The 16,285-nt window shown below is 35.6% G+C and overlaps 2 protein-coding genes across 3 annotated transcripts in view; both read right to left on the bottom strand.

Moving 5' to 3' along the window:
• Nucleotides 1-9,241, bottom strand: part of Su(var)3-3 (lysine-specific histone demethylase Su(var)3-3) — a 328,135-nt gene extending 318,894 nt beyond the window's left edge. Inside the window, exons 1-10 of the mRNA XM_074099101.1 lie at nt 9,095-9,241; nt 8,774-9,009; nt 8,186-8,375; nt 7,485-7,638; nt 5,987-6,115; nt 5,311-5,453; nt 4,022-4,171; nt 3,509-3,567; nt 2,709-2,933; nt 2,160-2,308 (exon numbers count right to left, since the gene is read on the bottom strand). Coding sequence (XP_073955202.1) covers nt 2,160-2,308; nt 2,709-2,933; nt 3,509-3,567; nt 4,022-4,171; nt 5,311-5,453; nt 5,987-6,115; nt 7,485-7,638; nt 8,186-8,375; nt 8,774-9,009; nt 9,095-9,121 — 1,462 coding nt within the window. The 5' untranslated portion in view covers nt 9,122-9,241. The remainder of the gene's footprint in view (nt 1-2,159; nt 2,309-2,708; nt 2,934-3,508; nt 3,568-4,021; nt 4,172-5,310; nt 5,454-5,986; nt 6,116-7,484; nt 7,639-8,185; nt 8,376-8,773; nt 9,010-9,094) is intronic.
• Nucleotides 9,242-11,304: 2,063 nt separating this feature from the next.
• Burs (Cuticle-tanning hormone bursicon) lies at nt 11,305-14,637 on the bottom strand. Of its 2 annotated transcripts, none has more exons than XM_074099104.1 (4): nt 14,483-14,637; nt 13,763-13,872; nt 12,452-12,585; nt 11,305-11,535 (listed from the first exon to the last, which is right to left on the bottom strand). In XM_074099104.1, the coding sequence occupies exons 1-4, from the start codon at nt 14,586-14,588 to the stop codon at nt 11,376-11,378; spliced, it is 510 nt and encodes a 169-aa protein (XP_073955205.1). In that variant the 5' UTR covers nt 14,589-14,637; the 3' UTR covers nt 11,305-11,375. The 2 variants fall into 2 exon arrangements, with proteins under 2 accessions (XP_073955205.1, XP_073955206.1); XM_074099105.1 differs by having other exon boundaries at nt 12,460-12,585.
• Between the last annotated feature and the right edge of the window lie 1,648 nt (nt 14,638-16,285).

The raw sequence follows: 16,285 nt of genomic DNA, 5'->3' as shown, positions 1-16,285 counted from the left end.
TCATTTATATTCCTATTAGAAAGCACTCTTTATGTTACAAAAGAAAATAAATGAAAATACAATAAAAAATTACAAAATTGTACGACTAGATGTTTAAGCCTTAGTTTGTAGGTATAGGTTTAAGTTGTTTTTTTTTGTAATTTTTATTGTATTTTTATTTATTCCTATTTGTGTTTTACTTTTACACTTCCTTAAAAATCCAATATCCGTAACCGAAACCGAAACTATCGGATAATCCGTAATAATTTAACATCCGTAACCGTAACCGAAACCGGTATTATGTTTGACATATATCCGTATCCATATCCACATCCGAAATGTTATATCCATAACATCCCTAGTACGGAACCCTAAAAACGGTTTTAGTGTCTCCCGAGTCTCAGAAATAAAACCAAATCTAGCTATCCCGCCACAACACCAAATTTTAATTATATTTCTTTAATTTAACCTTCCTAGTTGTAATCAGATAGAAAAAACGTTTTTGTCAGAAATAAAAGACATTAATTAAAAATAAAAAGATATTTTGGAAATTAAGAACATGTTTGGCGATTAGTTATCATGCTCGTAATCTTCGTATTTCTGCTGGATCTAGACGACATATAAAATTATTATTTATGATCTAGTGCAGAAAGGAAAATCTTGGTTTAAGACCAAGTAATCAGGCACCAACACTAACGAATTACATATAAATTACGAGTAAAATACAATATACTCGTAGTTATGTATGTGATAACAATTACGTACGAATGTCTAGAAAAGAAAAACTTTTTTTATAATAGTCCACTACATTGGGGCTCTCCTGCTATGATAGTTACCTGTCTTCTTTCTTCTTCATATTTAAGGGCTAAGCTCTGTTCGATGCCATTGTGTAGAAAGAAACACAGATATCTTGAGAGAAATAGTGTGGTTTGCCATTCCCATATATATTTCACTCATTAGTGTGCAGATTTCGTCACTATGTTTTCATTCATCGAAAGCAAGTGGTGGTCGAATAAGCTCACAGTGAGATAAGTCTACAGACCCAGAATATTATATTTAAGTGATTTTAGTAGGATTCGAACCCCAGAGCTATTTAGTCATTTCTCATTTCAAACGTGCTGCTTCATCGGCATCTCTTGTTTAGGGCATTTGGCCTGCTCAGTCATCTTGTATTTCTGGCAAACGGCTTTCCAGGTAATTTCAGTTTAGGCAATCTGCTTCTTAGTCATTTTCATACTTCAGACATGCTGCTTTATTGGCATCTCGCGTTTTAGGTAACTCGATCAAAAGGGCAATATTTTCTAATAATTTTGCATTTTGTATGGCATCTTCCAAGTTTAGGCTGCTGTTTACTATGTAAATCAAACGGTTCGAAATAAAAATTTGCACTTGAAAGTTGAATATTTCGCAAACACATCACTGTATCGAAAATTTTAAAAGACCTATCCAACAATACGCCACAGCATAGGGTTGGATGGGAAAAAAAATCAAAGGTACCATTTTGTCAGCATGGTTGCTACATATATCCGTGCAAAATAGCCGTGTACGGACAGAAAGACAGACAAGACGAAACTATAAGGGTTCCGGTTTAGATATTTTGGCTGCGGAACCCTAAAAAGGATCAACCCCAGTAAGCTGTCATGTCAGTCAACCTAAATGGGCTCACTGTCTATTCGATGAGCGTTGATAATTATAACGTCTCAGAAGGGCGACTGCACTGTAGCTTAATTATTGCAAATTTAATTTCAATTCCGTTTTCTTTAGTCAATAAATTTTTCAAGCCCCTTTCGGGTTTAGGATTATTTTTGAAACAGCCTGCATAAGGTTTTGGGGCGAAAAATCGATCTAGATTATCATCATAAATATTATCTCGGAGGAAAACACGTTTTTAGGTAAGTAAATATTGTAACTCTAACGTTTGGAGCCATCTTTTGACGAATGACAGAACTATGTCGTAAGAGACCGAACGGTATTCGCTCGGTCGATCGCGTTTATTAAACTTTTAGCTAAATTTTACATACCTATATTTTTTTTATGAAATAATTTTCGGGTGTGTCGAGCTATCTTCTGCGTATCTTTTGGCTTTATGCGCCAAGTGTGCCACAGACGGCTTAATGCACAATAGGGCCCCCACTTTTTCGTTCCTTTAAAAAAACATTTAATATTTAAATTTAACATACCTGTCAGATGATTCCCGGTAAACTCAAAGTCGTCGTCCTGGTCCCAATGCTTCAGTGACAGATTGCCGAGAGGAGTTGCGTTCGCAAACTCCAAATTCGCGAAATGCCAGTCCAGAATCTGCCTGTCTCGAACTGATAGATAAACCGAACTGGAACAAGAACATCTGTTGGAATATATCCAAATACTCGTATAACATACCTGCATCATGTATGAGTGTAATAGAAGAGACAATAGTAATTTAATACAGGCCTGAAAAATTAAATACTTGTCTTAGTACCTGTAAACGAGCAATTCTTGTATATTTATTTATTTTACGATCTCAGAAACAGCTTGAACTTGGTCTAATATCAAGCGACGAAATGAAATGAATTGGCCCTCTGAGTTTTATGTGTACGTGTAGGAATACTTAGGTATTTTTTTAAGTAATTGGCGTTTTAAGTCTAACCACAGAATAGATAATAGTACGAGTACAAGTCTAACTTTCAAATAACGTGATGCTTTTCGAGATGGTAGATTTTAATAGTCAGTTCACTGCCGCCTGAATTTACCTTGGTGGGTTAGTTTCGAGCTGCGTCAACTTATCCTCAATGTTCGAATTGAGGGTCACCAGCGCGTCATATTCGTTACATAACAGCTTCATCTCACGGTTGAGACGTCGCAAATTAAACTCCTGCAGTATACTAGCGTCTCCTGCCGACAGCTTTGTCTTCTCCAAAAGCAGCGATTCCTTTTCTACCTTCATTGACTGCAACAACTCTTGAATGTCTGACATCCTGCAACAAACAATAACTATTGTTAGAAGTTGGACTGTGTTTGTATGTTTTTTTTACATTAAATTTCGATTAGACGAAAATAGTCGCATTATGTCGTAGAATTGCGAAGAGTATCTCTAAGTACAGATTTAAGGCGGCTGCCATTTCTCGCTTGCTGTTAATAGTTGTATTAAGTTTGATTATTCGAATTTACATTCGTTTGTCCTCTTCTGGCTCTATTTTTGCTGGCAATTTGCTGATGTTTTTGTAATTTTTATAAATATGGGTTATGTCGCTAAACCATTCACCCAGTATTAGATATCTGCATTATTTGAATGCATTTGTAATACATAGTCAAAGGGAACAATCAAACTAAATACGACTATTAACACATAATGAACTAAAAGAATTTTCTTGCTCACCCGCGACCTTCATTGATATGGACCTCCGCAAAGTAACGCCTGATTCAATAAATTATTAACAGCTAAGCGAGAATTAAATCTGTACCTGTGTCTGTATTAAATCTGTAGAAAAGCAATGTGTATTATGATAACAAACATTATGTATGTTATGCTAGCCCTCCCGAACGTACTTACTTGTTAATATTAGCCTTAAGCTTCTCTTGGAGCGTAATTACCGCTTTCAGTTGTTGAATCTGTAAAAGGAAAAAGATTTTTATCAACTTTCGCATTTAAAATTACAAAAAAATACAATATCCAAAATAAATTGTAATCGTAAAATCTTGAGGCAGTGTTGTATGTTCTGTTTTGTGTATATGTATATATGTATTTTGCATGTAGTTTATTTGTCTTGATATGTATTCGTTTATTGACTTTATTATTATGTATTAATGTGTACCTATATATGTATGTGTACCTATTTATAATGATTTTTTGAGTTAATTTAAAATTCGGTTCTGTTACCTTTTCATTGTACTTGTAATGTCTACTCTTATGTCTGATGTCCTGTCAATCGTTCAAAGGTTAACTGGAAGAGATCCCTTTAAGGGATAAGTCCGCCTTTGTACATCTTATTATCCTATGTTCTGTTATTTTCATGTGTTTCTATGTACAGTAAAGAGTTTTATAATACAATACAATTGTAGCTACCTGCTTATGTTTCACGTTCTTCTGCTGTAGTTTTATGACCCATTCAAGCGCTTGACCAAGAGACACAGGCGTGTCATTATAATAGTTAAAATCAACTTGATGTGACAAGTATGACGTGGCATCAAGAAGTCTGTTAAATTCTCTTTCAACCTGCAATAACGAACGGTAAAATTAACCATTTTACGTGCAATTTACCATCAAGGAATACAAAAACGAAGTGTAAACATTTTAAAGACCAGAGCTCTTTAGACTGAAAAAGATCAGAAGCGATAGCTAAATTGGTCATTGTAATTTGCCACATGAGTGCTTGTACTATCAAACAAGGGTCAATTCTCACTGAGACGTGACGCGTTGCTGGCAATGTCAATGAGTACTCCTTTGTCGTATTCTCTTAATAAAAAATGTTATAAATGAGGTACTCGTTAAAATCTCTCATTGAAAAATGCAGCCACGCGTGGCATCTTGGTGCTATCTGACCCTAAGGGCTTTATAACCGACTTCAAAAAAGGAGGTTATCAATTTGGTTGTTTTTTTTTCATGTTTGTTACTCAGAACTCCGTCATTTATGAACCGATCTGAATTTTTTTTTTGCATTCGTCTAGGAATGTTTTCAATTAGGTCCCATAAGCACCAAATCAGGATCTGATGATTGGCTCTTAAGGAAATCGAGGGAACTCTTCAAATGCTGTAGGGACACCTATAGTAAATTGGATATATTTAGTAGTAACTCGTGCAGTTGCTCTTGAAAATCATCATTTGGTGAAGTGGAACTGATGATGAAGACCACAGTTGACCATCGGAGTTACTACTCAATAACAAGTATTTCACGGGTTGAATTTTATTACTTTGACACAGTTGCTAGGCAATTTATGCTCCTCGTAATGCATATGGTAAAACGGGTGGTGAAGCACCAGAACTTCTCAATAATGAACGTCTCTGCATCGGAAAAAGCAATCTCTCGTAAAAGGTGACGAGCAGCTGACATTAAACTATTGTACTTATCTTAGATTATTTACTCTAAAATGCGTGAAAAAAAAATTATAAAAAATTTAACCAACTACAAAAACCATGAAAATAATTTTGTACCAGTCTGAAGTTGGTTGGTGCCTCAGCACGAGCCAGCAGGAGTAGACCTATATAGTCATCTACCTCACCTACGCACTTTATATTGGGCTTCAATCACTCCTTAGTTAAATTTTTTGTTATATTTTTTTTTATCTGATAAACATTATGAGTATCAAAGAATACATTTTCTCTAATAATTTGAATAAATAAATCACAATGCATACCATTTCATCCTTGTGCTTCGGAACTTGGTTTCCAGTTGCTTCATATAGTGGACACTTCTGTTTAATCTTATGCAGTTCCATGTTCATCTGGACGGACAGTGTTGTGACTGGGTTGCCGCCTAATCCCGTTACAACCATGGCGCCTGGAATTTACGTTAAATAACTAAGAAAAAGCTATAATCTTAAGCCAATCGTTCTAAATTCTAAGCACAATAAATTTAAATAACAACCATTTAATTTGTATTAAATCAATCTTTCTATCTTCTTTGCTTTTGTGGAGTTATCTCTGACTCACCAACTTTTATGCGAGAAATGAAATTGCACCTTACTTGAATGCGTGCATATTTAATTAATAGTAAACTTCCTTGATCCCTATAAATAATTAGTAACCTTTGTAATTAATGAGTTAAGAACCCCTGATTTTCATTATTTTATTAATTGACGGCGTAGCAGCGTCTGTAGCCCATGTCGCGCCCGTGTGCAATTATTACTTTAGCGCCATCTAGGAAGCGCGCGGTCAAAATGCAATAGGTACAAAGTTGCCGTGGCCGGCGCCCCTAACACCGCTGCGCCCGTGTGCAACGCACACCCTGCGCTATAGGTAAAGACGCCTCTGTGACGGCGAACAGACTATGCCTGATCACACCCTGCAGAAAATTCAAAATAACGGATTTACCTAAATCAGCAACATACGGTCCCTTTCTATAGGTGACCACGCGGCCACCAACTCTGTCCCTCCCTTCCAGTATCACCACCTCACAGCCAAATGATTGGAGCTGACGTGCGGCCGCCAAACCAGACACTCCTGAAATCAGAACAGTTCACTTATGGAAACATGATGTAGTTTTGGTGGACAAAAATAATATCTATAATTCAGGCATTATTCCGTTTAGAAGGCTCTACTCTCTAAAAGGTTGTACCACAGAATAAATAATAGTACACAAAGGTGCTGACCCACCAATGTAATGTCACCAACATAATTTATTACCAGCTTAGTATGTTTACATCCTACATGGCTCCTCTGAGTATTATATTTATTAACCAACATGATTGGGAGGCCCAAAATTACTTTACTTACCAAAGACACTGGTATAAGAGATAAGGTGAATGTGGCTTTAACAGGAAGGAGGCACAGTAAGGCCTCAGGATCCTAGCTCAGTGCATCAGTAATAGTATCGTCCAAGTGCGTGTCGGACTACGCCCAGTGTAAAGGTAGCATTCTGATGTTGGCGACCGTGACCGGCGACCGCGAGACACGAATGCTTAGTATGAAGTAATTTGAAGCACGGACGCGTCGCGCGACTAAGTTTACGCTAAAGAGTGGATCGTGCCGCCTGGTTGCGGCCCCGGTTGCGGTCGGCAATATCAGAAAGATACCTGAAGTTCTGAAGAAAGGTCAGGTCAGGAGTACTCTAAACCGACGTGTATGCATGAAAAGATTGATGAATGTAGAGGAAGCCAGAGTTGTATGCCAGGATCGTAGCAAGTGGAAGGATGTAGTCTCTGCCTAAACTTAACATAACCTAAACCTACCTATGTTTCTGTGTCGATTCTGATTGGGAAAAAACGCTACTGTGAAAATAGGCTTCAGTAAACAAGCATATTCGGAAGAAAGCATTTGGGGAAAAATGCAAAAGGAAATTTTGCTACCAGGTAGTGATGGTCGACTCGAGTTAATAACTCGAGTTTGGCTTATCTCGAATCAACTCGAGTTGAATTCTCTCCAACTCGAGTCAAAAATATATAAATTATTCGATCTCAAACAATAATTTCCTTTTTTACTTTAGTTAGTGTAACTCTCCCAATACATTATAAATAAATAATATAAAAATGAAAGAATTGAAACATAAAAATATCATTTGATTGTCTGCTCCATTTTTTTTTAACTATTAGTGCGAATGTGAGGGAATAAATTGGTAAAAACTTTGAAAAATCTCTCTGTTTCATCCAGTTAACTCGAGTTACGTAACTCGAGTTCAACCCGAGTTACATGAATTTTAACTCTTACTCTGTTGGGCGTTCAGTTCACAGAAGTAGAGAAATAGAGAGAAATGTATTCAATTTTGTATATGTGATTCAGATTTCAGAGTTCAAAACCTTCCTTAGCATACTTACTTAGCATATTAAGCCTTGCAAAAAAGAGGTAGGAAATAAAATTAAATAAATGTCCTCACCTGCTCCAATAATAATAACTTTAGGCCTCTGTTTTCCTTTGGGAGGAGTTGGTATGGGTGCTATGCGCTCATAGATCCCATAGTTTATAAAGCCATGTCTTTCTAAAAATGCATGCGTCCTGATGACCAAAGCTGGATCACCATTGTATGGAGGCTGCAAATAAAAAGTCAAGTTGTTAGATTAGCAGACAGGTTTTATTAAATTAGTTGTAGTGAATTTGATGGAGTGACAAAAGCAATAAATTTTTCGTAATAAAAAACATGCTTCTCTCTACTCGCCGACGGTGGGGCAAATGCCTAAATTATGAGTGAATGGCAACACAAAATTTTGAACATGACATTGATACCAGATGCTTCAAGTGATTAAACACTTGCGAGTTCCTAATAACTGTATATGCTGCAGAATATTGTGCTAGCTTTCGATTAAAAACAAAACTGCATCAAATTTCTGTACAAGAGTAATGAGACTGCCTGACAAACTAGGTACCATCAGCCAAATATGTGGTCTACTACCCTAAAGTTGATAATCGTTTGCATGTCATAAAACAATAATGCCAATAGACATGTCTGTGTACATACAGCCTAGCACAACTGGAGCTAGACCAATAAGGACTTGAAATCTGGCAGACACATTCTTTAAGGATCACGATCATAGAGTTGCACTAAGAAGGGTTTTGAAGGTATAGTAAAGATTAACTAACTTCCATTTTAGATACTGCATGCTCCTGCACCAGTTGCTTCTTAGGATCTTCAAACCAAAGCTTCAAGATGCGGTTCCTGATCTGAACAAAAGCACTGCTGCAAGCGCCTTGGAGATCTGAGAAGCACTCGGCTTCTAGAGATGACATTTTATCAAACGGCAATCTTGATTGAAACGCTGCTCCTTCCAAACTGAAAATTACAAAATGTAACTATAGTCAAAACCGTTTATAACAACATCAAGGGACAGCAAAAGACAGTTTAGTCACCCTCACACAAAAAAAAATAAGAAACAGATTTAATTTTGTTGCACAATGGAAAGATAAATAGAATATGAGTAAATAGATATTGAGTTTCATATAAATATTTAAATCAACCTAAAAGTAAAAAAAGAAAATATTTCATAACAAAAACTCGCATGCTACAGTCATTTATTTTGAAATCAACACATTCTTAATTTAAAAAAAACTTCTTACGCATTATTATTATTAACTTAATTTTAGGAATTTAGCATTTAGTTTACAAAAAGGTTATCTGGTGAGCTGTTCAGTTCAGATTCAACTAATTTAAAAAAAATAAGTATGTTCTACCTGTTTAACATTTCCTTGTAGTTTATCTCCTCAATATCTTCACTTTTCCCCTCATCCAAAATCACCGTCGTCTTCTCATCTTTCTTGGGTTCCTTTCCGTCTGTATTACGACTTGAAGTTGACTCCCTTCGGCTGCTAACGGTAGTGGGACTGATTGAGGTGATTTTACTCTTCTCCGAATGATCAGACTCCGAATCATCTTGTTTTAATTTCTCTTCCAAATCCCGGTTGTCAACCTATGATCAATAAACATAACCCTAGTTTTACACTATATTACTATATACTAAAATAACTTATATTACAAATATGAAAAGAACAGACCTTTACACGCTTTCGACGACTCATCATGTGTATAAATAAAGGTGAAATACGGTAAAGAATTCAAGAAGAAACACAGAGAACTTCTGTCGACAACTGGAAGGCAAAACAAACTGAACTGACACTTAAAATATTATAACAATCAAATCTACCAAGCTCTCTGTCAGTGTCAGTCGTACTGGTTGTCAGTGCTGTCAGTTGACTTAAGGATGTACGAAAGTCAATACCGGTTTTTTCAAATTAAACTTTTTATTACGATCGTTCCTGATTTGCTTGACATTAATTTTACCACAAAACTACACCATTTAAGATGTCCTCCGATGGATAGAGCCATATTTTTTTAAAGAAACAACAACAACAAGATGTATGTATGTATTACACTATCCATACCAATATTATACATTATATTATACTATTATACTATTATATTATATTATACTATTATATTATACTATTTATACTATTATACTTTATATTATTATACTAATATATACTTATATACTATATATTCTATATATATATATATTATATACTAATATTATAAATGCGAAAGTAACTGTCTGTCTGTTACGCTTTCACGCCAAAACCGCTGAACCGATTTGGATGAAATTTGGTACAGAGAAAGAATAGACCTTGGGAAAGAACATAGGCTATCTTTTATCGCGAAAAAGAGGCTTTAAGGGCTTGAAATAGGGGATGAAAGTTTATATGGTGGAAGTTTGTCGCTGTCGAAGATAAAACCATGAAACTTGGCATTTAGGAAATTATAAAAAATAAGTCGGTATTTGTAAGAGCTTTTTTGAAAATTCGACCTGTGAGGGGATGAAATAGGGGATGAAAGTTCATATGGAAGGTCGTCATTATCGAAGATAAATCGATGGGTCTTTATTAAACTTGCCATTTCGGCACGTGATTAAGAGATAAATAGACATTTGTTCGCGCGTTTTTTTAAATTCTTCCTGTGTGGGGGTGAAATAGGGGATGAAAGTTTATATATAAAGATCGTCATTGTCGAAGATAAATCGATGGTTCTATGTGAAACTTGGCATTTGGGCACGTGATAAGAGATAAATAGATATTTGTTCGCGCGTTTTTTAAAATTCTTCCTGTGTGAGGGTGAAATAGGGGATGTAAGTTTATATGAAGGTCGTCATTGTCGAATATAAATCGATTGTACTTTATGAAACTTTGCATTTGGGCACTTTAGATATTTGTTCTAGCGTTTTTGAAAATTTTACCTGCGAGGGGATGAAAATTTATATGGAACGTCGTCATTATCACAGATAAATCGATGAATCTTTGTGTTTAGGTATTCGATAAGAACAACAAAAACTGGTTAAATTCGACTCAGACTCGCGCATCAAGGGTTCCGTACGTAGGTATTTATGAATGAATATCCAGCGTTAGGAAAAAAAATTGCTAATTGAGCTACCTTTATACAAAATTACAAGTTTCTAGGACAGCCGGAAGTACCCTAAACCTTTTTCTGTTAAGGCGATTTGTATGGAAACACCTTTTTAATGACTGTAGCTTTTGATTGCATTAACTTAGAAGTTCGATTTTTTCACAGCTTCCGGGACTATTGACCTGAGTTTAGGGTTTTAATTTCAACTCGATACATACTCCGCGCGTTTACGGGATAAATGGTCTAAGGGTTCCATTTTTTTCCTTTTGAGGTACGGAACCCTAAAAAACATTTGTTCTGACTCTTTTCACATTTCGACATTTTTCATACTTGAAAATATGGGGATGAAAGTTCTTAAGGAATTCCAAACAAATTTACTATAAGTATACTTTCGGAAAAATGTGTAGCTATGCTTAGTAAGAATGACGTCTCAATTATAATCCTACCCTCCTAACTTACAATAAAGGACGTAAGATGTCAAGAGTTGACTATGAAGAATTAGTCCTTTTGTGTTGGCAGGGTAGAATACACGCCGTATTGCTAAAATATGGCTACCCGCAAAATATTTATGTAAAATAGAACAAAAAAAATAGTTGAGATATAAAGCAATGTATTAAAATAGCTTATTTTCAGTAAACCGTAGAGGTTTCTATGTGCTATTATTGGCAGAATAGGTACCCTAAATAAATTAAACACTTTCCAAAAGTTACTATTCCACGCGGACGAAGTCGCGGGAAAAAGCTAGTTGGAAAATATATTTAAATATATAATATTGATATAAGTAATTATAAAGAAGGAATAAAATTCATTCAACTTGTCAAGGCCTTTTATTGTTTCAAATAAATAAAATTTAATTAACAAAATTTTCTATTGATTTGATTATCTCAACGACTGTTGTCTCTCTTTAAAAGCTCTTCCTGAATTGATTGTGAAGCGGTCCTTCGTCGGCATATCCAACCGTTTCTTGTGGTATAATGGAACTAGGATCAATAGTACCACAAGGACGACACATGCATTCCAATGGAGCTTTGGTAACGATCTGCAATAACAACAAAAAATAAGCAACAATCTAACATCGAGTTAATATCATAAATACCTAAATAAAGTCAAAGTGAAAGTCAAAATAGCTTTATTCGATTTAGGCTACAACAAGCACTTATGAATGTCAAAAAAAAATCTACCACCGGTTCGACAAAACCTCTGCTGAGAAGAATCCGGCAAGAAACTCAACGAGGTATATACTTTTTTAAACAGATTTACAATATTATATGTGTACATCACAAGTATTTAACACAACTTTATTTTTAACACAGTAGGTTCGCTATTTGACGGGATCGCTAATGCGGATCGGCATTATTTCCAAATATCCCTGTCCATGATATAATCATTAACTTTATAATACGCCTTTGATATTAATGTCTTCTTGACAATAGATATGAATTTTGTATCCGTTTCATTTATAATAATAGTTCTAATCAACAAATAAAAAATATTCTGCAATTTCATACGTTATGGCTATCTTTAATATTTTTCAACTAATGACTTAGCTGCAATGACATGTTTGATGCCTACTTGTTCCGCACGCGGAGACAATCTTTAAAATTGCCATAATCAGATGACATAATATCGGTATCCATATTTTTAGTCATCAACATCATCATCCATCAACATTATGTGTGTGTGTGTGTGTGTGTGTGTGTGCGTGTTAATTTCCCAATCTGTTCTCGGCCCGCCTGGAAACTAACACTCATTCTGAGAGGAGGCTTGTGACCAGCAGTGAGCTGTATATAGGCTAGGATTATACGCTTCAGATTCATCAATGGTTTCTGAGCAGGCTAACATTTTACTGCATACAATTTTATTAGGTACCTACTTAAACTAATACCTACTTCGTCTTGTGATTAATTACTTAATATCAAACACAGGATTTTAATTATTTTTAATTTAATACAAACCTACGTACCTTCCTGTACCTATTTTCTTCCCTTTTTGCTTCCGGGCAGTATAAGTCAACTGTAGCCTCTCTCTCCCCAGACTCTTGACAACAATTGCAAGATCTTTCCATTTGCCAAATTTTGCTACCTGATACCTGAATAAAAAAACAAATTAAACATAATGCACTTAAAATGTATGAATTGCGGATAGATATTGAAGGTTAATAATTAATATGTCATTATGTACTACAAAACAGTTAATGTACGTTAACACACCTAAACGCGTTTTTAGGGTTCCGGATCCAAAATGGCAAAAACGGAACCCTTATAGTTTCGTCAAGTCCGTCTCTGTCTGTCTGTCTGTCTGTCTGTCCGTCCGTCCGTATGTCACAGGAATTTAACTTGAAAACTACAAGATGTATGTCAATGAAATTTGGAGTACAGATGTCTTGTCAAAGCCGCTATTTAGTTTTGTAGTTAAATTACAAAAATAAATATTTATACGGGGGGGGCACTCCATATACGTAACAGAAATAGAAAAAAAAAATAAACTCGCATCAACGTGTGGCACATAGTTCGACAGCTCTTTTGAAAAAAAAGATAGTAAGGTTTCTCAAAAACTTTTTGATTAAGTGAAGATTTCTGAAAATAATCGCTCCCCCTCTATCTTGTAAACCTTTTGTCCAAAAAATATGGAAAGGTAACGCTTAAAAAATACTTTCAACGAAAATTGGTTTCAACATGATTGGATTACCGTCTTTGAGTTATTGCCGAAAAACTGCGCTTCTCAACAAAAGGACGTAAGTGCCGTGAAGATAGATTTTAAGACTGTGGCAAGTGTTTTAAATGTGTTATAACGCACATATTATTTTTTCGTAATGGCTAAGGGAACCCTATCTTGGGCATGTCCGACACGATCTTGGCCGGTTTTTACTTATTTAGCTCACAGTACAGTAATGATGAAGTAATGATTATAAAAAAACATGGAATAATCTGCGAGCAAATAAACCTAAACCAGTGACTAGCTGTTATGAAGCTATATGTATCACATCCTCGTATAATCACGTTCATTTAAAATTATTTTTTATCAATATAAATAAATTTCATTCTGATACAGTTTAACACAAATTTTAATGAACGTGGTAAAATATTGAACTAACTTGCAAAACTTCGCTTTTTGTAGTTTGTGGTTTTACATTTGTTTTGAAGATTAAAATACTAATAATAATAATTAAATAATGTAAATAACATCAAAAAGCGCCCCCTCCTTCCCGCGTCACCCACGTTCATTAAAATCTTTGTCACGCTGTAGGTACCTATTTAGTGTTTTACCTGTAAATAGCTGGAGCATTTTCCAACGCATGCGTACGAAGGAATAAGCTGCGGTTGACATCCTGGGTGTTTTAAAATGTGTACAACTGGAGTCATGACGCAGTCTTGACCTAAAAAATATGCGGTAATAATAGTACATTGTGTCTTAAGGGCGGTAAATAAGGAATTACGAACGAGAGTCTATTAGAAGCCCGAAGTCGAAGACTGAGGGCTTTAATGAGTCGATGTTCGTAATTCTAGTACCGCCCGTGCGACATACAATGTTTTTCATCACATTTGCGAGTAAAATTTTATATTTGTAAAAGAAAAACTTTAATTGTTCCAAATATTGGCGATACTACTTGGTAGCGCCGCCCTCTACCTCCCTCGGCATGCGCCGCAACGTGCGTGTGCATGTAGTCCATGTAGTGCTGCATGCAGCAGCGCGCGCACGGGCCACGGTCACGCGGCACGGCGCAGCGCCATCAGTACGGGCACTGACTCATTTACCGACCTTGGGCTTCATGACAAGAACATTAGTACGCGAAATGAATCATTTACCGACCACGGGTTTCATGACAAGCACATTAAGGTCGAGGGTTTTATTTGGAGGGTTGCAACCAAGGTAGCCTGCATGTAATGACACTGTTTACGAGCAAGTGTGATGAAAAGAATATTACATACATACAAAGCAAGCAATATAAAAAAAAAGCTTTTGTAAAGACCAATAATAAAACTCACCAGGTGGTAACTCTACTTCTTGCGTAATAAGGCTTGCTTTACTTTCTTTTATGTGGTATAAATTTAAAAGCAAAACACAAAAATATACAATATTGCTGAAGTACATAATTAAGTACGGTTTTTATTTCCAATATACTAAAGACTGTGCTCTTAACGACGGCTTCTTCTACAGTGAAATTTAATGGGGAAAGAGCCTGCTTATAAAGGATTTCTGGGCTATGAAAAATCAGTACTTAAGTAGCTATTGAGGTATAAATATCATTTAAGCTTACACATGTCTTGCGGTGCAAACAAGGAGATCGTGTGGTGTAGACACGGATAATCGATTAGGTGACGAGGGTAGCAAACTATTGTTTCAAATATTTTTTTATTTATTCAGGAACCAGCTTTTGCCCGCGACTTCATCCGCGGGGAATTCAATTATCGCACGCTGTTCCCTCAGGAACTGTGCATTTTTCCGGGATAAAAAGTAGCCTATGTCACTCTCTGGCCCATAAATGAACTATCTTTAGGTATATCAAAAATCACGATCCGTTGCTCCGTTGCGGCGTGAAAGAAGAACAAACATACACAATTTCACATTTATAATATTAGTATAAATTAGGAGGTATTTTCCTGTACTCTGGTTTATTTGTCTTAAGGCGCGCTTATAGATGAATTTTTGGCATTTGAGGGGGTGAAGCAGACGACGCGGTGGAGGCGAACGCGGGGCGCCCCGCGCGTCTGTCGCGCAGCCCGTTGACGGCCTTATTCTGTTCGTATCCGTATTCTGGTTAATGTGAATTCCGGATTTTTCCTTAAAATTTTAATTACACATTTTTTTGGTTTAATTAAGAAAATCTTCGTTTTATATGAATAGTCTTGGTAAGAAACAAATAATGTATGCCTCTTTATGTCCACAGTTTGATTTGTAATGTAAGTAATGAATAGATATTAAGACTGAATAGGTCGATAGGTAGATAGACGAAATTAAAATGATATATAGTTAAATCAATACAAATAAAAAAAGCATTTTTATTTCAATATGAAAATCTAGATTACAAGCTAGGCAAATCTATACATATAATAATAATAAAACAGTAAAGAAAAAGTTGTCTGTTCTTTTTTACGAAATCAAATCAAATCATTTATTCAGTAAATAGGCCGCAATGGGCATTTTACACGACATTTTTTAAACTACCAGCGCTTTCGGAAAGACCATCATTGCCAAGAAGAATGCGCCGCAAGAAACTTGGCAGAAATTCATTTTTTTCAAAATAAAACAATAACAAATAAAAATGAAAAAAAACTACAGTATACAAAAAAGAAAAAATTACAAAAAAAGTAATTATTATAATACAGGGATGTATGTGGTCCCTTAGTTATAAAACTAAACACTCGCACCATTCCCCTTATATCTACGTTCAGTGGAAATGTATAATGTTTCCACCGTCATAAATAAATAAAAAATGAAATATACATTTCAGGTCAAGCAACCATTAAGCTTTTGGATTCCGAAGGCAATTAAGTCTAACCGTCTAAGTCTACCGCTGCCAAAGTTAGCTCACACGCACTCATGTTGTCATGCTCTGAAAGCAGAGCGGTACCGAGGGCATGGTATTGCTTCCGTTCCCATAATCCCTATGGGATAGTCTTGAGAACTTCGACGTTGCAAGCCTATGACTAAAAATAAAAATAAAAATATACAATTATGATTGCTTTTTTTGGAGTCTTTTTGTATTTTTTTATTTCAACTCCAAATTTGTTACTTTTAAGCATAAGTAGCGTAGTAGAAATAAGCAACCTGAGATATGTATGCATAGG

This window comes from Choristoneura fumiferana, chromosome 16, assembly GCF_025370935.1.
Source record: "Choristoneura fumiferana chromosome 16, NRCan_CFum_1, whole genome shotgun sequence".
Lineage (NCBI taxonomy): Eukaryota > Metazoa > Arthropoda > Insecta > Lepidoptera > Tortricidae > Choristoneura > Choristoneura fumiferana.
Note: the sequence above shows the minus strand (reverse complement) of the source record. Positions and strands in the feature narration are given on the sequence as shown.

Excerpts from the sequence above, each read along its gene's own strand:
- Burs (XM_074099104.1), bottom strand. The coding sequence starts at position 14,588 with ATGTACTTCAGCAATATTGTATATTTTTGTGTTTTGCTTTTAAATTTA. Across the intron at positions 13,873-14,482 it reads AGAAGTAGAGTTACCACCTG|GTCAAGACTGCGTCATGACT; the intron begins GTGAGTTTTATT and ends CATATTTTTTAG. Across the intron at positions 11,536-12,451 it reads AGGTACAGGAAGGTACGTAG|ATCGTTACCAAAGCTCCATT; the intron begins GTTTGTATTAAA and ends TTGTTATTGCAG.